We start from the raw sequence: 27,866 nt of genomic DNA, 5'->3' as shown, positions 1-27,866 counted from the left end.
CAGTCATGCCCTATGAGGTACTATAGACATGGGGACCCACTCTCCTCAGTCATGACCTTTGAGGTACTATAGACATGGGGTCCCACTTTCCTCATTCATGCCCTATGAGGGACTATAGACATGGGGACCCACTCTCCTCAATCATGCCCTATGAGGTACTATAGACATGGGGACCCACTCTCCTCAATCATGCCCTATGAGATACTATAGACATGGGGACCCACTCTCCTCAATCATGCCCTATGAGGTACTATAGACATGGGGACCCACTCTCCTCAGTCATGACCTATGAGGTACTATAGACATGGGGTCCCACTTTCCTCAGTCATGCCCTATAAGGGACTATAGCCATGGGGTCTTTATTTTACCAGTGACCTTTGTACTAATGGGTGCTGTCTGCATGATTAGAATTCTGGGTTTCTTCCTACTGTCAGGTAAGGCAGTAGTTAAGCTCAGGTATCACCCAGCTTTAGGAGAACCCACATTCAGGATCAGCTGCTGAATTAGAAATTGTAATCTCCAGCCAGTCCTGACTCCAACAACCCTGCTCCAGTACTGTTATGTTCGGCAGTATTTCTGCCCTCTGAGTATGGGTGTTGGGTTCCTTGGAGATGGACTGCAAGTGGTCTAGGGGGACTGGTTATAGGGGATGGGACCATTTCACTCTCTCTCAGCCCACTGAGTCCTACAAGTAGGAGCGACCTACCCAATGTGGGCAGGACGGGGGGGTCTGCTGTAGGAACAAGCAGAACTAGGGACATCTTGCGTCCCATTGGTGAGGGAGCCCACTCACAGAGAAGTCACATAATACTTACAGGTGATAAAGTGTCATTGGTGAGTGTGAGAAGCTCCAGTGACCATCAGTATAAAGATAGAGATTGATGCATTATACACATTGGCAGAGGTGTTACATCTGGAGGGGACTCTGTAGTGATGGGACATATGGACATATGGAAGTGCTTCTCTGACAGAGTGGGGGGGGGGGTGAATGGAGCAGGAACAGTGATGTAATTGAAAGAAAACATTACTTAATGTAATGACCATACAACACCTAGAAAAGGAATCCAGTTGTCAGAGGAGGGAGGGAGCATCGTAAGACACAGAAGAATGAACATAAAGTAGTATAACTGGTTTCACAGAAAGACATCAGATGAAGGCTCATGCTGAAGTCAGTAAGCAAATAGCACAAAACATTTTCTAGATATATCAGTGAAAGGAGGGAGAGAGCAGTTCATCTACATAATGACTGCACTGAATGGGTAGAACATAGGTGGGATAGGCTCCAACAGAGCTGGTAGAGGCTAATCATGCTTGGAATACATATAAGACTATCTTAAACCTGCATAAAAGCTAACGATCAAATAGGGTCTAGAACAGGGGTCAGGGAGCTTTTTTACCTTTTACCCCTAAATATATTTAGATACGCAGACGTTACCCCCTTGATTTGAAAGGAAGGAAATCATATATTATTAATTATTGGAAAAATATTACGGTTGCTATAGGCAACATCTCCACTTTTACAAACCCGCAGTTTGCTAAATATACTCGATAGTGTGCAGAGTCTTTGACGATACAGAGCCGGTCTGATGAGAAGGAGAAATTGTCCTCCCCTTCTTAGCCGGGATTGCCCTCCACTCACTTGAGATGCATAACTGAGCGGATACTTCTGCAAGTTCCAGACACTAGTTTACAGGGGGCTTTGTATAAGAGAATGTCCTTATGATCCACCATGAGCCTGCAGCTATAACTGTGAGAGTACAACATTGTTTTACATAAGTCAGCAAGTTCCTTTGTGTGAGGTATTCAGAGACTGAAACTAGTAGAACTAATCAGAGGGATTGTCAGCATCAGAGTTATAACAACATCTTAGTATGTTCCTATAGAGACTGAAGAGAACAGTCAGAGATCTAGTTACTAGGAAAACATTGGATTCTGTGGTTATCACAGAGCTCCAGCCTGTTGATTGTTATGTCATTGTTACATCATAATAATGAATGACTACAGTCGCTACATGCACAACTATATCTTTCTGACAATGCACTGCCTTTCAGCCATGCCGATATATCATAAATAATGATGATGGTCACCCTACAGAGGTAATTATTTCCACAACCCCGGGATAAGGTAGAAAGCTGCAACATGAAGAGAGCATGGAAATCGTGTCCCATAGTTGTGGAAATAACCCACCTGGTCTGATGCTGTAACGGCATGGATAAAAAGCACAGAAGGAAACCAGACAGATGTATTTACTGAAAGTTGCAGGATGCCATATAAAAGCTGATAAAGTCATCTGATGGTGACACCCACTTTAATGATTTTCATTCTTGTTTGTTTATCGTTTCAGCTTCGTCCAGCTCAGGGTAATCAGTCTTTTTCTGACTGTGTAGTGATGGGTGGTATTGTTGTATTGCTTTGCTGACATATGATTAAACAATATCAAAATGTGTCCATATCTGAAAGTAGAAGCAGTGTCTACGTCGGGGGCTCAGGGCTGGTAGGTAAGAGGCAGCACAAGGGTTAAGAGTAGAGATGGGCGGGTCCGGTTCTCCGAGAACCGAACCCACCCGAACTTTGGGTATCCGAGTACCGAGCTGAGCAGCTCGGTACTCTCCCGCCCATTCCGAATCCAAATCGAGGCCGAACGTCATTGTGACGTCGTCGGATCTCGGGACTCGGTTCTCGCGATACTTCAACTTTATAAATACACGCCTCCACAGCAATCCATCGCCATTTGACAGAGGGAGAGAGCAGGGTGTAGTCATAGGCTAATTAGAGCAGGGACAGAGAATACCATATTGTTCTTGCAATTGCTCTAACCAAAATCGCTAGTGCAGAGAGGAGGATAGAGGTTTATTATTTTTTCTTCATATTTGGCACTCCCCAGCGCTTTTGGGGTGTCCCCCATAATTGTGCATTAATATTTCTGGCTGTCAAAAGTCATATCTGTCAGCAGTATCTACTCAATAATTTGTAGCACACCTCAGTGTTTTTGGGGTGTCCTCCCTAATTGTGCATTAATATTTCTGGCTGTCAAAAGTCATATCTGTCAGCAGTATCTACTCAATAATTTTTAGCACTCCTCAGTGTTTTTGGGGTGTCCTCCCTAATTGTGCATTAATATTTCTGGCTGTCAAAAGTCATATCTGTCAGCAGTATCTACTCAATAATTTTTAGCACTCCTCAGTGTTTTTGGGGTGTCCTCCCTAATTGTGCATTAATATTTCTGGCTGTCAAAAGTCATATCTGTCAGCAGTATCTACTCAATAATTTTTAGCACTCCTCAGTGTTTTTGGGGTGTCCTCCCTAATTGTGCATTAATATTTCTGGCTGTCAAAAGTCATATCTGTCAGCAGTATCTACTCAATAATTTTTAGCACTCCTCAGTGTTTTTGGGGTGTCCTCCCTAATTGTGCATTAATATTTCTGGCTGTCAAAAGTCATATCTGTCAGCAGTATCTACTCAATAATTTTTAGCACTCCTCAGTGGTTTGCGCTCAGAATGGATTCAAAGCAGTCCACATATGATCTAAATGAGCAACCAGGTTCTGTCACCAGTCCTGATGTTAGTGTTCCCAGTACGTCATCTGGCCAAGGCGATGTCAAACAACAGAGTGTTTTCAAATTAGTGCAAAAAACAAAAACCAAAAAAAAATTTACTGTATTGAAGCGAAAAAGAAGTGTAACTGAGCAAAAGTTAAGTGACGATAAAAAAAAAATTGCAAGCATGCCATTCTACACACGCAGTGGCAAAGAGAGAATGAGGCCTTCATCTTTGGCTATTAGTGGCAGATCCCAAAAAGTTACCCAGGCTACAATTGGTGCACAACTACTGTTACGCGTCAAAGCTGAGCTGCAAGATACCAGTGAGGCATTACAGGAGAATATTTGCTCTGATTCACAAATGACAACAATCCCTGTGGAGAGTCCATCCAACAGTGGGATGTCTAATCGTGAGCATTCTGCTGATGTGTGCCTTAATAGCCCGAGTGTAGCCGGTGATACCCAAATTGAGGATGCCACTTTGGAATTAGAAGAGGATGAGGGGGAGATTTGTGTAGGCGACGAGGGCGCTAATGAGGATGTTGATGAGGATGAGGTTGTTTGTGTAAGTCCTGCACCAGTGGCAGCAGTTCTGGCACGTGACAAGAAAAAGGCCATTGTCATGCCTGGGCATAAAACAAAAAAATCCACTTCTTATGTGTGGAATTATTTCTACCCAAATCCAGACAACAATTGTATAGCCATTTGTAGTGTATGTGAAGCCACAGTCAGTCGAGGGAGGGACCTTAACCATCTTGGAACCTCGTCTATGTTACGCCATTTAACGAGAGTTCATGGCAAAGTGTTGGGAAAAGCTGAAAGTTCTTCCCAAAAGAATACAAGCACTCCCTCATCAGCTAAGACCCTCCGCTCACCGACATACCGACGGCTACAAAATACACCCACCACACCATCCTCATCAATATCCTCAGTAGCGCTCGGAGTTAGCCCGGCATCCCACTTAAGGCTGGATGACTCCGGCACTATTATTGATTCCTCTGAAGAAAGCGTTAGTCCTGCTGCTGCTGTTGCTGCTGCTGGGGGTGAATCGTCATCCCAGAGGCAGGTGAATAAAATGAGCAGTCCTACATTTCAGCAATTAACTGTGAAACAATCATTTGCGAGGGGAAGCAAATATGACAGCAGTCACCCAGTCGCCAAGCGAATCACAGACGCCATGGCTGCAATGTTAGTGTTAGATCTGCGTCCAATCTCCACAATAAACGCAGCTGGTTTTTCACAGTTAATTGAGGTTTTGTGTCCGCGTTACAGAATTCCATCGCGACACCATTTCTCCCGTAAAGCTATTCCACAACTATACCAAAAAGTGTGTAAAAATGTAGAGATTGCGCTGAAAAATGCCATTCTGCCCACTGTTCACTTAACCACAGATATGTGGACAAGTGGAAGTGGCCAAACCAAAGACTATATGACTGTGACAGCCCACTGGGTTGGTCATTCACCTTCACCAGCAGGAACAGCAGCAGCATGTACACCACTACGTAACATTTGTCACAGGCAGGCCACTCTTTGTATCACCGGCTTCACTAACAGGCATACGGCTGACAATTTGTTACGCAAACTGAGAGATGTGATTGATGCATGGCTTATACCACTCGGACTCTCCCCAGGGTATGTCATTTCAGATAACGCCAACAATATAGTGCGAGCATTACAGCTGGGTGATTTCCAACATATTCCCTGTTTTGCTCACACCATCAACTTGGTGGTGCAGAGCTTCCTACGAAATAACCGTGAGGTGCAGGAGATGCTTTCGGTGGCCCGTAAAATTTCAGGCCATTTCAGGCATTCAGCCACAGCATGTAGGAGATTACAGCAGCTCCAAGAGCAGTTTAACTTGCCCTGCCACCAACTTAAGCAAGAGGTGGTAACTCGGTGGAATTCCACCCTGTACATGCTTCAGAGGATGGAGGAACAGCGCAAAGCCATCCAAGCATATTGCACAAGTCATGACATTGGGAAAGGAGGGGGGATGTATTTCACTCTTGCACAGTGGGGAATCCTTTCAGTGCTGTGCAAGGTGCTGAAACCATTTGAAGTTGTGACATGTGAGGTCAGTGCAGACTCTGCTAGTTTGAGCCAAGTCATTCCTTTAATTAGACTATTGGAAAAGCAGCTTGAGAAAATGAAGGAGGAGCTGAAAGCAAGCAATTCAGCAAAGTATGTTGGCCTTGTCGATCAAGTACTTAATTCGCTTCACAATGATCCTCGAGTTATTAAGATCTTGAACTCGGATCAGTACGTTTTGGCCACTGTGCTTGATCCAAGGTTTAAAACCTACATTGAGTCTTTACTTGTAAATGAGCGAGATGTGAACTTTTGCAAGGAGCTATTGCTCAGCAAGTTGGCCGCTGAACTGGGCCTCGGCTTGACGACGTGTCCTCCTTCACTTTCTCAAGCTGTTGCTCGTAAAAAATTAAATTTCCAAAAAAGAAGCAGGGAAGACACAGGGGGCAGACGAGAACAATTTAACATCTGGGCTGGTTTGAAGGATTTTTCAAAAAAATGTGTCACTTTGCCCATAAGTCCATCCAATATGAGTATAAACATGCAAAGGATGGTGGAGGATTACTTTCAAGAGGTAGTTGATATGGAAATGTCAGACAGTCCCTTTCCTTACTGGGAAGAAAAGCAGGCCATTTGGAAACCCATGTACAAACTTGCTTTGCAATACCTAAGCTGCCCACCCTCCAGTGTGTACTCTGAACGAGTGTTCAGCACAGCAGGGAACTTAGTCAGTGATCGCCGTAGAAGGTTACTTCCCAAAAATGTGGAGAAAATGATGTTTATAAAAATGAACTACATCTTCCACGAGGAAGGCCTTCACCATCCAAGACATCCAAGCACTGACTGTTCTCTAATGGCGGATTCAAGCGGCGATGAATTGATAGTCTGTGATGATGACGTACACACTGATGAGGGTGAGGATGAAGCTGAAGATGATGCCGATAACATCTTTTTAAAACTTTCTATGTAAGTGTAGGGTGCAATCTACCCCCAAAGAGGAAAGGGACTTGTGGCATTTCCATATCACATACCATCTTGAAAGGCTGCTGTTAGGGCAATTTATCCTTAAGGGTAGGGTGTCATAGACAGAGTGACCCTAAACTGGCTTTGTCCATTTTTCATAATATTGTACAGTCTATAATGGCTGAATTTTTTAGTATTTTATACAAGTGGAGGGGGGCCTAGAGAGACAGAAACCAAACTGGCTTTCTCCATGTCAATTAATATTGTACAGTCTATAATGGCTGAATTTTTTGGTATTTTATACAAGTGGAGGGGGGCCTAGAGAGACAGAGTGACCCCAAACTGTCTTTCTCCATGTCAATTAATATTGTACAGTCTATAATGGCTGAATTTTTTAGTATTTTATACAAGTGGAGGGGGGCCTAGAGAGACAGAAACCAAACTGGCTTTCTCCATGTCAATTAATATTGTACAGTCTATAATGGCTGAATTTTTTGGTATTTTATACAAGTGGAGGGGGGCCTAGAGAGACAGAGTGACCCCAAACTGTCTTTCTCCATGTCAATTAATATTGTACAGTCTATAATGGCTGAATTTTTTAGTATTTTATACAAGTGGAGGGGGGCCTAGAGAGACAGAAACCAAACTGGCTTTCTCCATGTCAATTAATATTGTACAGTCTATAATGGCTGAATTTTTTGGTATTTTATACAAGTGGAGGGGGGCCTAGAGAGACAGAAACCAAACTGGCTTTTTCCATTTCTTTACATATTTAACTATAAGTGTAGGGTGTAATATACATTCAAAGACGATGGCTGCATTGCCAATATGCATAGATGGAGAGGAAGACAATCTGTTTTGTGTGTAGAATAGGCCTACCAACGAAGAATTAAACTGTTTTTTTGGATGATTTATTACCTCAACAATTAGATTACTTGTCTCTAAAACAGTTGGAGCACTAAATTGGGTTAATTTAGGCCCAAAAACATGGATTTTCCCAAAAAATAACAAAACAAAACCAAACAAAACCAAAACCAAAACCAAAACACGCAATGGCGGTTTTGCAAAACCAAAACCAAAACCAAAACACGACGGTAATCCAGATCCAAAACCGAATCCAAAACCAAAACACGGGGGTCAGTGACCATCTCTAGTTAAGAGCATGATACAATCTCACCTCGGGGGAGCAATGATTTACTGACCTTGACATTTTTCTCAATCACTGGAGAATTTTTTGCTACTTTTCTATTATCAGAATATTTACCGAAAGTTGGCCTGGTCCAGTTTTCAGAAATAATGCTGCCCCTCACACTAACCTGCATTCCTCCACTCTGTGAACACTAACCTGCATTCCTCCACTCTGCTGACACTCTGCCAACGCTACCCTACTTCCCCCCCTCTGCCGACGCTGCCCTGCATTCCTCCACGCTGCAAGCACCACACTGCATTCTTCCACTCCTCCTAAACTAATCTACATTCCTCCCCTCTGCCAACACTAAGCTGCGAGTTTCTACTTTCTGAAGTCTTGGTCTGAAGTGTTTTGTTCAACATACTGCTGCCCACATACAGTCAGACAGGTGTAGCCTACATGAGTTCTGCCTGTTGCTGCAACACCTTCCTGCCCTTGGCTGTAACATTTCCCTGTCCTTGGCTGTAACACTTCCCTGCCCTTGGCTGTAACATTTCCCTGTCCTTGGCTGTAACATTTCCCTGCCTGTGGCTGTAACATTTCCCTGCCCTTGGCTGTAACACTTCCCTGTCCTTGGCTGTAACATTTCCCTGCCCTTGGCTGTAACATTTCCCTGTCCTTGGCTGTAACATTTCCCTGCCCTTGGCTGTAACATTTCCCTGCCCTTGGCTGTAACACTTTCCTGTCCTTGGCTGTAACATTTCCCTGTCCTTGGCTGTAACATTTCCCTGCCCTTGGCTGTAACATTTCCCTGCCTGTGGCTGTAACATTTCCCTGCCCTTGGCTGTAACACTTCCCTGCCCTTGGCTGTAACATTTCCCTGTCCTTGGCTGTAACATTTCCCTGCCCTTGGCTGTAACACTTCCCTGTCCTTGGCTGTAACATTTCCCTGCCCTTGGCTGTAACACTTTCCTGCCCTTGGCTGTAACATTTCCCTGTCCTTGGCTGTAACATTTCCCTGTCCTTGGCTGTAACATTTCCCTGCCCTTGGCTGTAACATTTCCCTGCCCTTGGCTGTAACATTTCCCTGTCCTTGGCTGTAACATTTCCCTGTCCTTGGCTGTAACATTTCCCTGCCCTTGGCTGTAACATTTCCCTGCCCTTGGCTGTAACATTTCCCTGTCCTTGGCTGTAACATTTCCCTGCCCTTGGCTGTAACATTTCCCTGCCCTTGGCTGTAACATTTCCCTGCCCTTGGCTGTAACACTTTCCTGTCCTTGGCTGTAACACTTTCCTGTCCTTGGCTGTAACATTTCCCTGCCCTTGGCTGTAACATTTCCCTGCCTGTGGCTGTAACATTTCCCTGCCCTTGGCTGTAACACTTCCCTGCCCTTGGCTGTAACATTTCCCTGTCCTTGGCTGTAACATTTCCCTGCCCTTGGCTGTAACATTTCCCTGCCCTTGGCTGTAACACTTTCCTGCCCTTGGCTGTAACATTTCCCTGCCCTTGGCTGTAACATTTCCCTGTCCTTGGCTGTAACATTTCCCTGTCCTTGGCTGTAACATTTCCCTGCCCTTGGCTGTAACATTTCCCTGCCCTTGGCTGTAACATTTCCCTGCCCTTGGCTGTAACATTTCCCTGTCCTTGGCTGTAACATTTCCCTGTCCTTGGCTGTAACATTTCCCTGCCCTTGGCTGTAACATTTCCCTGCCTGTGGCTGTAACATTTCCCTGCCCTTGGCTGTAACATTTCCCTGTCCTTGGCTGTAACACTTTCCTGTCCTTGGCTGTAACACTTCCCTGCCCTTGGCTGTAACATTTCCCTGTCCTTGGCTGTAACATTTCCCTGCCCTTGGCTGTAACATTTCCCTGCCCTTGGCTGTAACACTTTCCTGCCCTTGGCTGTAACATTTCCCTGTCCTTGGCTGTAACATTTCCCTGTCCTTGGCTGTAACATTTCCCTGCCCTTGGCTGTAACACTTTCCTGCCCTTGGCTGTAACATTTCCCTGCCCTTGGCTGTAACATTTCCCTGTCCTTGGCTGTAACATTTCCCTGTCCTTGGCTGTAACATTTCCCTGCCCTTGGCTGTAACATTTCCCTGCCCTTGGCTGTAACATTTCCCTGCCCTTGGCTGTAACATTTCCCTGTCCTTGGCTGTAACATTTCCCTGCCCTTGGCTGTAACATTTCCCTGCCCTTGGCTGTAACACTTTCCTGTCCTTGGCTGTAACATTTCCCTGTCCTTGGCTGTACCATTTCCCTGCCCTTGGCTGTAACATTTCCCTGCCTGTGGCTGTAACACTTCCCTGTCCTTGGCTGTAACATTTCCCTGCCCTTGGCTGTAACATTTCCCTGCCCTTGGCTGTAACATTTCCCTGCCCTTGGCTGTAACATTTCCCTGTCCTTGGCTGTAACATTTCCCTGCCCTTGGCTGTAACATTTCCCTGCCCTTGGCTGTAACACTTTCCTGTCCTTGGCTGTAACATTTCCCTGTCCTTGGCTGTAACATTTCCCTGCCCTTGGCTGTAACATTTCCCTGCCTGTGGCTGTAACACTTCCCTGTCCTTGGCTGTAACATTTCCCTGCCCTTGGCTGTAACATTTCCCTGTCCTTGGCTGTAACATTTCCCTGCCCTTGGCTGTAATATTTCCCTGCCTGTGGCTGTAACATTTCCCTGTCCTTGGCTGTAACATTTCCCTGCCTGTGGCTGTAATATTTCCCTGCCCTTGGCTGTAATATTTCCCTGCCTGTGGCTGTAACATTTCCCTGCCCTTGGCTGTAACACTTCCCTGCCCTTGGCTGTAACATTTCCCTGCCCTTGGCTGTAACATTTCCCTGCCTGTGGCTGTAACACTTCCCTGTCCTTGGCTGTAACATTTCCCTGCCCTTGGCTGTAACATTTCCCTGCCTGTGGCTGTAACATTTCCCTGCCTGTGGCTGTAACACTTCCCTGTCCTTGGCTGTAACATTTCCCTGCCCTTGGCTGTAACATTTCCCTGTCCTTGGCTGTAACATTTCCCTGCCCTTGGCTGTAATATTTCCCTGCCTGTGGCTGTAACATTTCCCTGTCCTTGGCTGTAACATTTCCCTGCCTGTGGCTGTAATATTTCCCTGCCCTTGGCTGTAATATTTCCCTGCCTGTGGCTGTAACATTTCCCTGCCCTTGGCTGTAACACTTCCCTGCCCTTGGCTGTAACATTTCCCTGCCCTTGGCTGTAACATTTCCCTGCCTGTGGCTGTAACACTTCCCTGTCCTTGGCTGTAACATTTCCCTGCCCTTGGCTGTAACATTTCCCTGCCCTTGGCTGTAACATTTCCCTGCCTGTGGCTGTAACATTTCCCTGCCTGTGGCTGTAACACTTCCCTGTCCTTGGCTGTAACACTTCCCTGTCCTTGGCTGTAATATTTCCCTGCCTGTGGCTGTAACATTTCCCTGTCCTTGGCTGTAACATTTCCCTGTCCTTGGCTGTGACATTTCCCTGTCCTTGGCTGTAACATTTCCCTGTCCTTGGCTGTAACATTTCCCTGTCCTTGGCTGTAACATTTCCCTGCCCTTGGCTGTAACATTTCCCTGTCCTTGGCTGTAACATTTCCCTGTCCTTGGCTGTAACATTTCCCTGTCCTTGGCTGTAATATTTCCCTGCCTGTGGCTGTAACATTTCCCTGCCCTTGGCTGTAACACTTCCCTGCCTGTGGCTGTAACATTTCCCTGTCCTTGGCTGAAACATTTCCCTGCCCTTGGCTGTAACACTTCCCTGCCCTTGGCTGTAACATTTCCCTGCCCTTGGCTGTAACTTTTCCCTGCCCTTGGCTGTAACACTTCCCTGACCTTGGCTGTAACATTTCCCTGTCCTTGGCTGTAACATTTCCCTGCCCTTGGCTGTAACACTTCCCTGCCCTTGGCTGTAACATTTCCCTGCCCTTGGCTGTAACATTTCCCTGCCTGTGGCTGTAACATTTCCCTGTCCTTGGCTGTAACATTTCCCTGCCCTTGGCTGTAACATTTCCCTGCCCTTGGCTGTAACATTTCCCTGCCCTTGGCTGTAACATTTCCCTGTCCTTGGCTGTAACATTTCCCTGTCCTTGGCTGTAACACTTTCCTGTCCTTGGCTGTAACATTTCCCTGCCCTTGGCTGTAACACTTTCCTGTCCTTGGCTGTAACATTTCCCTGCCCTTGGCTGTAACATTTCCCTGCCCTTGGCTGTAAAATTTCCCTGTCCTTGGCTGTAACACTTTCCTGTCCTTGACTGTAACTTTTCCCTGTCCTTGGCTGTAACATTTCCCTGTCCTTGGCTGTAACATTTCCCTGTCCTTGGCTGTAACATTTCCCTGCCCTTGGCTGTAACATTTCCCTGTCCTTGGCTGTAACATTTCCCTGCCCTTGGCTGTAACATTTCCCTGTCCTTGGCTGTAACACTTCCCTGTCCTTGGCTGTAACATTTCCCTGCCCTTGGCTGTAACATTTCCCTGCCCTTGGCTGTAACATTTCCCTGCCCTTGGCTGTAACATTTCCCTGTCCTTGGCGGTAACATTTCCCTGCCCTTGGCTGTAACATTTCCCTGCCTGTGGCTGTAACATTTCCCTGTCCTTGGCTGTAACATTTCCCTGTCCTTGGCTGTAACATTTCCCTGCCCTTGGCTGTAACATTTCCCTGCCCTTGGCTGTAACATTTCCCTGTCCTTGGCTGTAACACTTTCCTGTCCTTGACTGTAACTTTTCCCTGTCCTTGGCTGTAACATTTCCCTGTCCTTGGCTGTAACATTTCCCTGTCCTTGGCGGTAACATTTCCCTGCCCTTGGCTGTAACATTTCCCTGTCCTTGGCTGTAACATTTCCCTGTCCTTGGCGGTAACACTTCCCTGCCCTTGGCTGTAACACTTTCCTGTCCTTGGCTGTAACATTTCCCTGCCCTTGGCTGTAACATTTCCCTGTCCTTGGCTGTAACACTTTCCTGTCCTTGACTGTAACATTTCCCTGTCCTTGGCTGTAACACTTTCCTGTCCTTGGCTGTAACATTTCCCTGCCCTTGGCTGTAACATTTCCCTGTCCTTGGCTGTAACATTTCCCTGCCCTTGGCTGTAACATTTCCCTGCCCTTGGCTGTAACATTTCCCTGCCCTTGGCTGTAACATTTCCCTGTCCTTGGCTGTAACACTTTCCTGTCCTTGACTGTAACATTTCCCTGTCCTTGGCTGTAACACTTCCCTGCCCTTGGCTGTAACACTTTCCTGTCCTTGGCTGTAACATTTCCCTGCCCTTGGCTGTAACATTTCCCTGTCCTTGGCTGTAACATTTCCCTGTCCTTGGCTGTAACATTTCCCTGCCCTTGGCTGTAACACTTTCCTGTCCTTGGCTGTAACATTTCCCTGTCCTTGGCTGTAACATTTCCCTGTCCTTGGCTGTAACATTTCCCTGCCCTTGGCTGTAACATTTCCCTGCCCTTGGCTGTAACATTTCCCTGCCCTTGGCTGTAACATTTCCCTGCCCTTGGCGGTAACACTTCCCTGCCCTTGGCTGTAACATTTCCCTGTCCTTGGCTGTAACATTTCCCTGTCCTTGGCTGTAACATTTCCCTGTCCTTGGCTGTAACATTTCCCTGTCCTTGGCTGTAACATTTCCCTGCCCTTGGCTGTAACATTTCCCTGCCCTTGGCTGTAACATTTCCCTGCCCTTGGCTGTAACATTTCCCTGCCCTTGGCGGTAACACTTCCCTGCCCTTGGCTGTAACATTTCCCTGTCCTTGGCTGTAACATTTCCCTGTCCTTGGCTGTAACATTTCCCTGCCCTTGGCTGTAACATTTCCCTGTCCTTGGCTGTAACATTTCCCTGTCCTTGGCTGTAACATTTCCCTGTCCTTGGCGGTAACATTTCCCTGCTCTTGGCTGTAACATTTCCCTGCCCTTGGCTGTAACACTTTCCTGTCCTTGGCTGTAACATTTCCCTGTCCTTGGCTGTAACATTTCCCTGTCCTTGGCTGTAACACTTCCCTGCCCTTGGCTGTAACACTTTCCTGTCCTTGGCTGTAACATTTCCCTGTCCTTGGCTGTAACACTTCCCTGCCCTTGGCTGTAACACTTTCCTGTCCTTGGCTGTAATATTTCCCTGTCCTTGGCTATAACACTTCCCTGTCTGTAACATTTCCCTGCCTGTGGCTGTAACACTTCCCTGCCCTTGGCTGTAACATTTCCCTGTCCTTGGCTGTAACATTTCCCTGTCCTTGGCTGTAACACTTCCCTGCCCTTGGCTGTAACACTTCCCTGCCCTTGGCTGTAACATTTCCCTGTCCTTGGCTGTAACATTTCCCTGTCCTTGGCTGTAACACTTCCCTGCCCTTGGCTGTAACACTTTCCTGTCCTTGGCTGTAACATTTCCCTGTCCTTGGCTGTAACATTTCTCTGTCCTTGGCTGTAACATTTCCCTGTCCTTGGCTGTAACATTTCCCTGTCCTTGGCTGTAACACTTCCCTGTCTGTAACATTTCCCTGTCCTTGGCTGTAACACTTCCCTGTCTGTAACACTTCCCTGCCTGTGGCTGTAACATTTCCCTGTCCTTGGCTGTAACACTTCCCTGTCTGTAACACTTCCCTGCCTGTGGCTGTAACATTTCCCTGTCCTTGGCTGAAATATTTCCCTGCCCTTGGCTGTAACACTTCCCTGCCCTTGGCTGTAACATTTCCCTGTCCTTGACTGTAACATTTCCCTGTCCTTGGCTGTAACATTTCCCTGTCCTTGGCTGAAACATTTCCCTGCCCTTGGCTGTAACATTTCCCTGTCCTTGGCGGTAACATTTCCCTGCTCTTGGCTGTAACATTTCCCTGTCCTTGACTGTAACATTTCCCTGCCCTTGGCTGTAACACTTCCCTGCCCTTGGCTGTAACATTTCCCTGCCCCTGGCTGTAACATTTCCCTGTCCTTGGCTGTAACATTTCCCTGTCCTTGGCTGTAACATTTCCCTGTCCTTGGCTGTAACACTTCCCTGTCTGTAACATTTCCCTGCCTGTGGCTGTAACATTTCCCTGTCCTTGGCTGAAATATTTCCCTGCCCTTGGCTGTAACATTTCCCTGTCCTTGGCTGTAACATTTCCCTGTCCTTGGCTGTAACATTTCCCTGCCCTTGGCTGTAACACTTTCCTGTCCTTGGCTGTAACATTTCCCTGCCCTTGGCTGTAACACTTTCCTGTCCTTGACTGTAACATTTCCCTGCCCTTGGCTGTAACATTTCCCTGTCCTTGGCTGTAACATTTCCCTGCCCTTGGCTGTAACATTTCCCTGTCCTTGGCTGTAACATTTCCCTGCCCTTGGCTGTAACATTTCCCTGTCCTTGGCTGTAACATTTCCCTGCCCTTGGCTGTAACATTTCCCTGTCCTTGGCTGTAACATTTCCCTGCCCTTGGCTGTAACATTTCCCTGTCCTTGGCTGTAACACTTCCCTGCCCTTGGCTGTAACATTTCCCTGCCCTTGGCTGTAACATTTCCCTGCCCTTGGCTGTAACATTTCCCTGCCCTTGGCTGTAACATTTCCCTGCCCTTGGCTGTAACATTTCCCTGCCCTTGGCTGTAACATTTCCCTGCCCTTGGCTGTAACATTTCCCTGTCCTTGGCTGTAACATTTCCCTGCCCTTGGCTGTAACATTTCCCTGTCCTTGGCTGTAACATTTCCCGGCCCTTGGCTGTAACATTTCCCTGTCCTTGGCTGTAACACTTCCCTGCCCTTGGCTGTAACATTTCCCTGCCCTTGGCTGTAACATTTCCCTGCCCTTGGCTGTAACATTTCCCTGCTCTTGGCTGTAACATTTCCCTGCCCTTGGCTGTAACATTTCCCTGCCCTTGGCTGTAACATTTCCCTGTCCTTGGCTGTAACACTTCCCTGCCCTTGGCTGTAACATTTCCCTGTCCTTGGCTGTAACATTTCCCTGTCCTTGGCTGTAACACTTCCCTGCCCTTGGCTGTAACATTTCCCTGTCCTTGGCTGAAACACTTCCCTGTCCTTGGCTGTAACACTTCCCTGTCCTTGGCTGTAACACTTCCCTGTCCTTGGCTGTAACATTTCCCTGCCCTTGGCTGTAACTTTTCCCTGTCCTTGGCTGTAACATTTCCCTGCCCTTGGCTGTAACATTTCCCTGCCCTTGGCTGTAACACTTCCCTGCCTGTGGCTGTAACATTTCCCTGTCCTTGGCTGAAACATTTCCCTGTCCTTGGCTGTAACACTTCCCTGCCCTTGGCTGTAACATTTCCCTGCCCTTGGCTGTAACTTTTCCCTGTCCTTGGCGGTAACATTTCCCTGCCCTTGGCTGTAACATTTCCCTGCCCTTGGCTGTAACATTTCCCTGCCTGTGGCTGTAACATTTCCCTGTCCTTGGCTGTAACATTTCCCTGTCCTTGGCTGTAACATTTCCCTGCCCTTGGCTGTAACATTTCCCTGTCCTTGGCTGTAACATTTCCCTGCCCTTGGCTGTAACATTTCCCTGTCCTTGGCTGTAACTTTTCCCTGTCCTTGGCTGAAACATTTCCCTGCCCTTGGCTGTAACATTTCCCTGTCCTTGGCGGTAACATTTCCCTGCTCTTGGCTGTAACATTTCCCTGTCCTTGGCTGTAACATTTCCCTGCCCTTGGCTGTAACATTTCCCTGTCCTTGGCTGTAACATTTCCCTGCCCTTGGCTGTAACATTTCCCTGTCCTTGGCTGTAACTTTTCCCTGTCCTTGGCTGTAACATTTCCCTGTCCTTGGCGGTAACATTTCCCTGTCCTTGGCGGTAACATTTCCCTGCCCTTGGCTGTAACATTTCTCTGTCCTTGGCTGTAACATTTCCCTGTCCTTGGCGGTAACACTTCCCTGCCCTTGGCTGTAACACTTCCCTGCCCTTGGCTGTAACACTTTCCTGTCCTTGGCTGTAACATTTCCCTGCCCTTGGCTGTAACATTTCCCTGCCCTTGGCTGTAACATTTCCCTGCCCTTGGCTGTAACATTTCCCTGCCCTTGGCTGTAACATTTCCCTGCCCTTGGCTGTAACATTTCCCTGTCCTTGGCTGTAACATTTCCCTGTCCTTGGCTGTAACATTTCCCTGCCCTTGGCTGTAACATTTCCCTGTCCTTGGCTGTAACATTTCCCTGTCCTTGGCTGTAACACTTTCCTGTCCTTGACTGTAACATTTCCCTGTCCTTGGCTGTAACACTTCCCTGTCTGTAACATTTCCCTGCCTGTGGCTGTAACATTTCCCTGTCCTTGGCTGAAACACTTCCCTGTCCTTGGCTGTAACACTTCCCTGCCCTTGGCTGTAACATTTCCCTGCCCTTGGCTGTAACATTTCCCTGTCCTTGGCTGTAACATTTCCCTGCCCTTGGCTGTAACATTTCCCTGTCCTTGGCTGTAACATTTCCCTGTCCTTGGCTGTAACATTTCCCTGCCCTTGGCTGTAACATTTCCCTGTCCTTGGCTGAAACATTTCCCTGCCCTTGGCTGTAACATTTCCCTGCCTGTGGCTGTAACATTTCCCTGTCCTTGGCTGTAACATTTCCCTGTCCTTGGCTGTAACACTTCCCTGTCTGTAACATTTCCCTGCCTGTGGCTGTAACATTTCCCTGTCCTTGGCTGAAACATTTCCCTGTCCTTGGCTGTAACACTTCCCTGCCCTTGGCTGTAACATTTCCCTGTCCTTGGCTGTAACTTTTCCCTGTCCTTGGCTGAAACATTTCCCTGCCCTTGGCTGTAACACTTCCCTGCCCTTGGCTGTAACATTTCCCTGTCCTTGGCTGTAACATTTCCCTGCCCTTGGCTGTAACTTTTCCCTGTCCTTGGCTGTAACATTTCCCTGCCCTTGGCTGTAACATTTCCCTGCCCTTGGCTGTAACACTTCCCTGCCCTTGGCTGTAACATTTCCCTGTCCTTGGCTGTAACATTTCCCTGCCCTTGGCTGTAACTTTTCCCTGTCCTTGGCGGTAACATTTCCCTGCCTGTGGCTGTAACATTTCCCTGTCCTTGGCTGTAACATTTCCCTGTCCTTGGCTGTAACATTTCCCTGCCCTTGGCTGTAACATTTCCCTGTCCTTGGCTGTAACATTTCCCTGCCTGTGGCTGTAACATTTCCCTGTCCTTGGCTGTAACATTTCCCTGTCCTTGGCTGTAACATTTCCCTGCCCTTGGCTGTAACATTTCCCTGTCCTTGGCTGTAACATTTCCCTGCCCTTGGCTGTAACATTTCCCTGTCCTTGGCTGTAACTTTTCCCTGTCCTTGGCTGAAACATTTCCCTGCCCTTGGCTGTAACATTTCCCTGTCCTTGGCGGTAACATTTCCCTGCCCTTGGCTGTAACATTTCCCTGCCCTTGGCTGTAACATTTCCCTGTCCTTGGCTGTAACATTTCCCTGCCCTTGGCTGTAACATTTCCCTGTCCTTGGCTGTAACATTTCCCTGCCCTTGGCTGTAACATTTCCCTGTCCTTGGCTGTAACTTTTCCCTGTCCTTGGCTGAAACATTTCCCTGCCCTTGGCTGTAACATTTCCCTGTCCTTGGCGGTAACATTTCCCTGTCCTTGGCGGTAACATTTCCCTGCCCTTGGCTGTAACATTTCCCTGTCCTTGGCTGTAACATTTCCCTGTCCTTGGCTGTAACACTTTCCTGCCCTTGGCTGTAACACTTCCCTGTCCTTGGCGGTAACACTTCCCTGCCCTTGGCTGTAACACTTCCCTGCCCTTGGCTGTAACACTTTCCTGTCCTTGGCTGTAACATTTCCCTGCCCTTGGCTGTAACATTTCCCTGCCCTTGGCTGTAACATTTCCCTGCCCTTGGCTGTAACATTTCCCTGTCCTTGGCTGTAACATTTCCCTGTCCTTGGCGGTAACATTTCCCTGCCCTTGGCTGTAACACTTCCCTGCCCTTGGCTGTAACATTTCCCTGTCCTTGGCTGTAACATTTCCCTGCCCTTGGCTGTAATTTTTCCCTGCCCTTGGCTGTAACATTTCCCTGCCCTTGGCTGTAACATTTCCCTGCCCTTGGCTGTAACACTTCCCTGCCCTTGGCTGTAACATTTCCCTGTCCTTGGCTGTAACATTTCCCTGCCCTTGGCTGTAACATTTCCCTGTCCTTGGCTGTAACATTTCCCTGCCCTTGGCTGTAACATTTCCCTGTCCTTGGCTGTAACATTTCCCTGCCCTTGGCTGTAACATTTCCCTGTCCTTGGCTGTAACATTTCCCTGCCTGTGGCTGTAACATTTCCCTGTCCTTGGCTGTAACATTTCCCTGCCCTTGGCTGTAACATTTCCCTGTCCTTGGCTGTAACATTTCCTTGCCCTTGGCTGTAACATTTCCCTGTCCTTGGCTGTAACTTTTCCCTGTCCTTGGCTGAAACATTTCCCTGCCCTTGGCTGTAACATTTCCCTGCCCTTGGCTGTAAAATTTCCCTGCCCTTGGCTGTAACATTTCCCTGTCCTTGGCTGTAACATTTCCCTGCCCTTGGCTGTAACATTTCCCTGTCCTTGGCTGTAACATTTCCCTGCCCTTGGCTGTAACATTTCCCTGCCCTTGGCTGTAACATTTTCCTGCCCTTGGCTGTAACACTTTCCTGTCCTTGGCTGTAACATTTCCCTGTCCTTGGCTGTAACATTTCCCTGTCCTTGGCTATAACATTTCCCTGCCTGTGGCTGTAACATTTCCCTGTCCTTGGCTATGACATTTCCCTGCCCTTGGCTGTAACATTTCCCTGCCCTTGGCTGTAACATTTCCCTGTCCTTGGCTGTGACATTTCCCTGTCCTTGGCGGTAACATTTCCCTGCCCTTGGCTGTAACATTTCCCTGTCCTTGGCTGTAACATTTCCCTGTCCTTGGCGGTAACATTTCCCTGCTCTTGGCTGTAACATTTCCCTGTCCTTGGCGGTAACACTTCCCTGCCCTTGGCTGTAACACTTTCCTGTCCTTGGCTGTAACTTTTCCCTGTCCTTGGCTGTAACATTTCCCTGTCCTTGGCTGTAACATTTCCCTGCCCTTGGCTGTAACATTTCCCTGCCCTTGGCTGTAACATTTCCCTGCCCTTGGCTGTAACATTTCCCTGCCCTTGGCTGTAACATTTCCCTGTCCTTGGCTGTAACATTTCCCTGTCCTTGGCTGTAACATTTCCCTGCCCTTGGCTGTAACATTTCCCTGTCCTTGGCTGTAACATTTCCCTGCCCTTGGCTGTAACATTTCCCTGTCCTTGGCTGTAACACTTCCCTGTCCTTGGCTGTAACATTTCCCTGTCCTTGGCTGTAACATTTCCCTGTCCTTGGCTGTAACATTTCCCTGCCCTTGGCTGTAACATTTCCCTGCCCTTGGCTGTAACACTTCCCTGCCCTTGGCTGTAACATTTCCCTGCCCTTGGCTGTAACACTTCCCTGCCCTTGGCTGTAACATTTCCCTGCCCTTGGCTGTAACACTTTTCTGTCTGACTGATTATTCATTCCACCTTATTAAATCTATTTCTGCCTGAAGGGATTGTATTCCCTTTAAAACAGCATTACAAATAGAATGACATGTGCAGGACACTGTACAAAGCGATAGTTAGAGTTTGACAAGTAATGTATATAATATATAGGGTGAAGTAATATGGAAGTGATGGTGTTTCCTGGATTACCCACCTCGCAGGTACCTCTTGATGGTGCCATTCTTCATGTACTCAGTAACGATGAAGACGGGTTGAGTTTGTAGACAAACTGCGTATAGCTTCAACAGCTTCTCGTGGCTCAATTTCCACATGGTCTCCGCCTCCCCATACAATGATTTCTGCAATGACTCTGGAGTCACTGAAACAACAAACTGAAAGTTACATAGGAGTTACCACAGTATGTGCCCCGTTGTCTGTACCTACCATGTTGTAGAATCATGTTTTGATGACAGACAACAAAGCTGATACATTTCAATTTGCTGATTGGTTTGTTAACTAACTTGATTGTTCGTGTTTTGTGAACCATCAAAACAAATGTATAGCACTAGTGAAGTCCTGAAGTGGCCTAATCTGGACAGATGTAAACATCACAGTCTGCTCATAATCTCCTGATCCACATTATTAACCTAATAAGTTCTCTGCATTCTAACAGGTTCAATATACCCAAAATTTGTTCAGACCCGATATGTTGTAAATAGTCCTTCAGAATCCATCATTATCCTAACGATCTCTAGCTGGAGGAGGAAGAGGTCAATAACAGCTGAGTAAAGAGTTGAACAAGATCAGCACATTGAGATGAAGATTGGGGTTGGAGAGGGCTGGAATATTGGTATCACCTTGAAGTTCCTTCACAGCTACTTCTGTGGTTCCATTCCACAGTCCCAGCCACACCAAGCCGAATTTCCCACTCCCCAGCTTATCCACCCTCTGTATGGAGCTGGGATCGATCTCCAGTTGGTCTACTGTTGTGTGGGATATACTGGTCACAGATGGAAGGTCCAGCTTTAAAGAGGAAATAAAAGCTGAGCATATTTCTCCTAAAACATTTTTAATACGTATGGTCAGTTTACATTTAACGAAGTAAAGACTGCTATTATTATTCTCTAATGAGAAGAAATTGCTTCTCATCTCCTATTGACCCAGTTACCTTCCAAATTCCATATATTTAAATTTACTGTTTCTTTTAGTTTAACCTCCAAATTAAGACGCGTCAACACACAACTCAAGACCTGGAAAATATTTAGTGGAGCTGGGGACAGAAGTTGGGGTGACAAGGGGCATTGACTGGGCGATGTTGAAGAAGGGTTTAGAGACGATTGAGGTTCTGGTGATACAATCGTTAAATTGCAGTTTGGCTTTGCCCTCCCTCACTGTATTTGTGTAGTCTATTAATAGAGCTGGGATAATGAAGGTCAGCTCAGTCCGGTGTGGTGGTGACGTTGGGATAGGACCGAAAGCATATAAGACCATATTCCATGGCCAAATACGACAAATATGTTGTGGAATGGTTTTCAAATTGTTGCTCATGAGATGGCAAATAGGAATATACTGTATGATACAGACTCATATCCTCTATATGTTTGTGGGTGACTATGCTGGAATACTTGAAATAGGGGTGAGCTAGGACTTGTCTAGGAGGAGGATAGCGTTATTTAGTATATAATTATTGGATGTATAATGTAGGCTCCGGTCTGCCCCATTAGCTCACCTTAACGCACGGTTCCTCCAGCCTGGCACAGAGCCCATTGGATGATTCCTGGTAATATTGGACAAGTTCCTTTATGTTGGAGAATGGTCTTTGTTCCACCAGATAGAAGGAGACATCAGACTGATGGACTCTGTAATGTCTCACCAACTCACCAATGCGCACTGTGAGGAGAGAGGACAGTAATTTGTGCCATATTGTGACGCATATTTCACTATACTTAGTTCTGTAGTGAAGTCTTTACTTACTATGCCCAAAGGTGAAAATCAGCACTAAGACACAGCAACCAATCAGTCTGCCCAGGGCAGGTTAGACAATGGAAGTAAAAGTCTAATTGGTTGCCACGGTTTGAATGAAGATCTGCACCTCTGAGCAATGTTAGTACATAACCATCCTTAGCTGAAAGTCTTAATTTACAATTTTGGTAACAGCACCACCTACAGGCTGTAAGAGGCAATGACCCAAAACAATGATTAAAAGTAAAACTAATAAGCATTAGAGGACAGTAACATAGAACGGATTCCAATAATGGCCAACATCATAGAAGCTGCAGCTGTTGTAACAGAACATGGCCAGTAACTTATGTTCCACTATGACGGATATCACAACTCTATAGAATTTCACCCAATGGGGGTCAGCATGGTCCCAGAGACAAGGCCAAGATAAGGAACAGGCCCCTATAGTTTTATCATGTCTCCCTGTGTGATTCCACTCGCTCAGCACCTTATATCACATTATGCCATATGACGGTGTGTAATTATAAACCACAGTTTCACAACTGTAGATCACACCTGAAGAAAAGACCATTGTGTGCTGGAAACTTGGAACAAACTATCTTAGTAATTAGAGTAAAACTTATATAGTATAATGGTATAATGACAAAGCCCATCCACACTAACTATTGTTGGCTGAACCTGGACTGACCAACTCTACCAAGCTGACTGTACCAGTAAGTACGTTCTGGACTGACCAACTCTACCAACCCGACTGTACCAGTAAGTACGTTCTGGACTGACCAACTCTACCAAGCCAACTGTACCAGTAAGTACGTCCTGGACTGACCAACTCTACCAAGCCAACTGTACCAGTAAGTACGTTCTGGACTGACCAACTCTACCAAGCCAACTGTACCAGTAAGTACGTCCTGGACTGACCAACTCTACCAAGCCAACTGTACCAGTAAGTACGTCCTGGACTGACCAACTCTACCAAGCCAACTGTACCAGTAAGTACATTCTGGACTGACCAACTCTACCAAGCCAACTGTACTAGTAAGTACGTCCTGGACTGACCAACTCTACCAAGCCAACTGTACCAGTAAGTACGTCCTGGACTGACCAACTCTACCAAGCCAACTGTACCAGTAAGTACGTCCTGGACTGACCAACTCTACCAAGCCGACTGTACCAGTAAGTACGTCCTGGACTGACCAACTCTACCAAGCTGACTGTACCAGTAAGTACGTCCTGGACTGACCAACTCTACCAAGCCGACTGTACCAGTAAGTACGTTCTGGACTGACCAACTCTACCAAGCCGACTGTAGCAGTAAGTACGTCCTGGACTGACCAACTCTACCAAGCCGACTGTACCAGTAAGTACGTCCTGGACTGACCAACTCTACCAAGCTGACTGTACCAGTAAGTACGTCCTGGACTGACCAACTCTACCAAGCCGACTGTACCAGTAAGTACGTCCTGGACTGACCAACTCTACCAAGCCGACTGTACCAGTAAGTACGTCCTGGACTGACCAACTCTACCAAGCTGACTGTACCAGTAAGTACGTCCTGGACTTACCAACTCTACCATAAAACTTATATAGTATAATGGTATAATGACAAAGTCCATCCACACTAACTATTGTTGGCTGAACCTGGACTGACCAACTCTACCCAGTCAACTGTATCAGTAAGTATGTCCTGACTGACCAACGGTACCAAACCAACTGTACCAGTAAGTACGTTCTGGACTCACCAACTCGACCAAGCCAACTGTACCAGTAAGTACGTTCTAGACTGACCAACTCTACCAAGCCAACTGTACCAGTAAGTACGTCCTAGAATAGAATGTCCTAGATTAGTAGAGCATATCTGGTACCGAGAAGGATTAGTACCACCTAGCTTACAACATTGTCAAGACTAGCATTGCCATGAGACTGGTGTTATAAAGGGACGTTTAATGGAATTCAAGTTAATGCAGTTTTACTTACAGACTATAGAAGAGATAGCACAGTACTCCAGTTAATGGACTTTATTGGGAAGCTGTATTTTGGGAACTATCATGGGAATATTACAATACTTCTTCCTTAGTCCTAGCTGGTGTAAAATGGACACAAAGAAGTGAAGTAAAGACATACCGGAGACATAGTAGCAACGATCTTCTAACTTTCTCCACACCAGGTATGAGCCGGTCTCGTTCTGTTCCTGCAGGAGATAGCGCTTGGCATCAAGCTTTGTTAATGGACCAAAATACCAGCTGGAAATACAGAGGACAGAGTTAAAATCAGCATTATAAGAGAGTCTACCTGGCACATATACTCATATTACGTGAGAACTTGGTATATACTTGGTATATATACTCATATAGCAGCAAGATTACTCAATTGTTAGCAAGATTTTTTTTTTTCCCCACCGTGTTAAAAAAAAAAAATCTCCCGCGGGTTTTTGCGGCAATAGCGACCGTTTTGAGTTAGCGCAGCGGAAAAACTTGCGCAACTCAATTGAAAAAAGGAACGCTGCCCCCGCGCATTAAAAATTGTGTTTACAAGATTCTAGGGGAGTGAAGGTGAGTTTTAACACTGTCATGTATAACACAAAAAAAATGTTTTGCGTACATTTCCATACATTAGATTGCATTACACATTGATACACATTGATAATATCCACATTACAGTACTTTCTTTTAACATATTTTTTATTGAACTATTTTTTACCATACAATCATCTATACCATGTCAAAACACATTACTATGTTCATATTTGTACCAAAAACCTACATAAATCTAATTAATTAGTGATTTTTTTTTAAAAAATTTTTTTAATGTTTTTTTTATTTCAATATTTTTTCACAAGAAAATGAACTTACACAAGTTAGGCATTAGTGATGAACATAAGTTTAACTTTTTGCAACATTTTTACATGATTTCAAATACTTTTCAGAGGTTTTTTATTTTTAACACACCCCAAGGAGGTGCGAGATAAAACAGCATATTTTCCTGTTTAACGCTCTGCGTTAAAATTTTTTTAATTACTTTTAACACGGCTGCCTCTCACACACCCTATACTTTCAATAGACCTTCTACTGGAGCGTGAGAGGACCGTTTCAAGAACAAAAAGGTAGCGTTAAAAATGGAATTGAATTGAAGGTAAAGTTAACCCACTCGAAAATTATATATGTATCTGTGTTGTCTCGCGTTACTGACTGTCTTTCTGCCATTTCATCTTGGATGTCTTCTCGCCAACTCAAACTCAATCTTTCAAAAACTGAATTAATAATATTCCCACCCAATAACAGTAGCTTCCTGCCTGACATTTCTATTTCTGTTGATAACATGACCATAAATCCCACCCCACAAGCTCGCTGCCTAGGTGTAATCCTTGATTCACAACTGTCGTTTATTCCCCACATCAACTCTATATCTAAATCATGTTACATACACCTAAAGAACATTTCCAGAATACGCACATATCTGACACAAGACACCGCAAAAACATTAATTCATGCACTCATCATCTCCCGCATCGACTATTGCAATTCCCTCCTTACTGGTCTTCCCAAAGTCAGAATTGAACCCCTACAATCTATTTTGCACGCAGTGGCTAGACTGATTTTCCTTACAAACCGTTCTTCCTCTGCTGAGCCACTCTGTCAGTCTCTACATTGGCTGCCTGTATTTCAACAAATCCAATATAAAATTCTTCTACTAACATACAAGGCCATCAACAAAATTGCACCGACATACATCTCCTCACTTGTCTCAAAATATTTCCCTACTCAACACCTCCGTTCTGCACAAGATCTACGTCTCTCCTCCACTCTCATCACATCCTCCCATTCTCGGTTACAGGACTTATTTCAGGCTGCACCCACTTTGTGGAATTCCCTCCCACGCACAGTAAGACTTTCCTCTAGTCTTCAAACCTTCAAGCGTTCACTGAAAACTCACTTCTTCAGACAATCTTATAATATTCTTCAACCACCATCCTAATCGCCATAGGTTACCCTATTACCACCCTCTACACAGCTAACACAAGACATCAACCCTCTGGCAAACACTGCTGTGTGACTGATCACACAGCCCACTCAATACTTTTACCTTTGCGATCTAGCTGGTCCATTGTGCAATATGATGTAGCACATGCCCTTGTGTTTCTAACTCCCATTGTCCTATAGATTGTGAGCAGGGTTCTCTTACCTCTCTGTCTGTCTGTATTACCCAGTATTGTTTTATCAATGTTTGTTTCCAATTGTAAAGCGCTGCGGAATTTGCTGGCGCTATATAAATAAATGTTGATGATGATGATGATGAAATGATAAAAAACAGCATTAAAATGACTTAACATGCTCAAAAAAATACCCCCTATATTATATGGGAACCTGGTGTGACAAGATGGACCTCCTATGCCACCCTGTCCGTGTTCCCGCGGACCTGCTGGACTTGTCTTGATACCCTTTCTTTATCCCAAATTGCGCCACTCTAAATGCAGTAGGAGGGGCTTGCTGCTGCCACCATTAGGCTCCTTCGTCTGCACCTAGAACCACTTACTTCTTGGTAACTCTCACTGCTAGTGTACCCCCTGCTGGGCACGTGGGCTGGTACACCTGACCTCTTCTTTCAGATCGGGGTTGCTATGGATGGTTCCCCCTGGCCTATCATCATCACCATTTATTTATATAGCGCCACTAATTCCACAGCGCTGTACAGAGAACTCATTCACATCAGTCCCTGCCCCATTGGAGCTTACAGTCTAAATTCCCTAACACACACACAGACAGAGAGAGAGAGAGAGAGAGAGACTAGGGTCAATTTTGCTAGCAGCCAATTAACCTACTAGTATGTTTTTTGAGTGTGGGAGGAAATCGGAGCACCCGGAGGAAACCCACGCAAACACAGGGAGAACATACAAACTCCACACAGTTAAGGCCATGGTCGGGAATTTAACTCATGACCCCAGTGCTGTGAGGCAGAAGTGCTAGTCACCGTGCTGCCCCACAGTGTATCACACTGACCAGAGCTGCAGGGTAGCGAACAGAGCGGTGGTACTGGATGCTGGGTCCAAACCTCAGAACAGTCGGATAGCAGATTAGCAAGAAAGAAAAGAATTTAGAGAGCGCCGATTCCAGACAATATATTTATAAATTAGTATCAAATATTAAAATAATAATGGTCACTGTAAAGATGAACATATAACTAGCAATTAGATAAAAATATATGCATGACTGTCTATAGCAGCAACAATTCATTGTGTAGAAATTTACACATCATGATATCTTTGACTCCTGGAGTGAACCATAGTAACACAGTCCGGGTACAAGACACTCTTAATCAGGGACAATGAAAGGAACAGTCACCAAACTCACTGGGATGAATTAACCCAAATTCTCCTTGGTTGTTTCAAGAGGACATATGCAAATCTTAGAAGAGACTCATTAGCATGCGGAAATAGACCGCGGCGGATAGTTCATCAGAGTATGAATATAACAGATGTTTATCCATTCTGATATAAACAGAGAATACAGAGAGATAATCAGGAAATATCCCAGTGTTGATCCAGAACGTTAGCGATGACTTCCGCCCAGATCTTAGCAAATTAATCCCGTGGTTATAGTGTTGATCACTCCAGAGATTCACAGTGCCGTTCGCATGGTAAATGCCGTATCCTGATGTGTTTCTCCGTCATAGAGAACGGATTCATCAGAGGACTAGAATAATGGATTAGATTGGTCTAATCTGTAGGTCACAGGAAGTAGCTCTTATAAGTAGGGATGAGCGCGCTCGGATTTCTGAAATCCGAGCCCACCCGAACGTTGCGGATCCGAGTCGGATCCGAGACAGATCCGGGTATTGGCGCCAAATTCAAAAGTGAAAC

At 46.0% G+C, this 27,866-nt stretch overlaps 1 protein-coding gene across 1 annotated transcript in view; it reads right to left on the bottom strand.

Moving 5' to 3' along the window:
• The window catches only part of LOC142115248 (tyrosine-protein kinase FRK-like), a gene marked incomplete at its 5' end in the record, with an annotated part of 30,722 nt that extends 6,470 nt beyond the window's left edge, over positions 1 to 24,252 (bottom strand). The window contains 4 exons of the mRNA XM_075194115.1: positions 20,265 to 20,429; positions 20,908 to 21,073; positions 21,780 to 21,940; positions 24,134 to 24,252. Of these exons, the coding sequence (XP_075050216.1) occupies positions 20,265 to 20,429; positions 20,908 to 21,073; positions 21,780 to 21,940; positions 24,134 to 24,252 (611 nt within the window). The remainder of the gene's footprint in view (positions 1 to 20,264; positions 20,430 to 20,907; positions 21,074 to 21,779; positions 21,941 to 24,133) is intronic.
• Between the last annotated feature and the right edge of the window lie 3,614 nt (positions 24,253 to 27,866).

Source organism: Mixophyes fleayi, unplaced genomic scaffold, assembly GCF_038048845.1.
Source record: "Mixophyes fleayi isolate aMixFle1 unplaced genomic scaffold, aMixFle1.hap1 Scaffold_1599, whole genome shotgun sequence".
Lineage (NCBI taxonomy): Eukaryota > Metazoa > Chordata > Amphibia > Anura > Limnodynastidae > Mixophyes > Mixophyes fleayi.
This window is presented reverse-complemented; position numbering and strand designations above follow the sequence as displayed.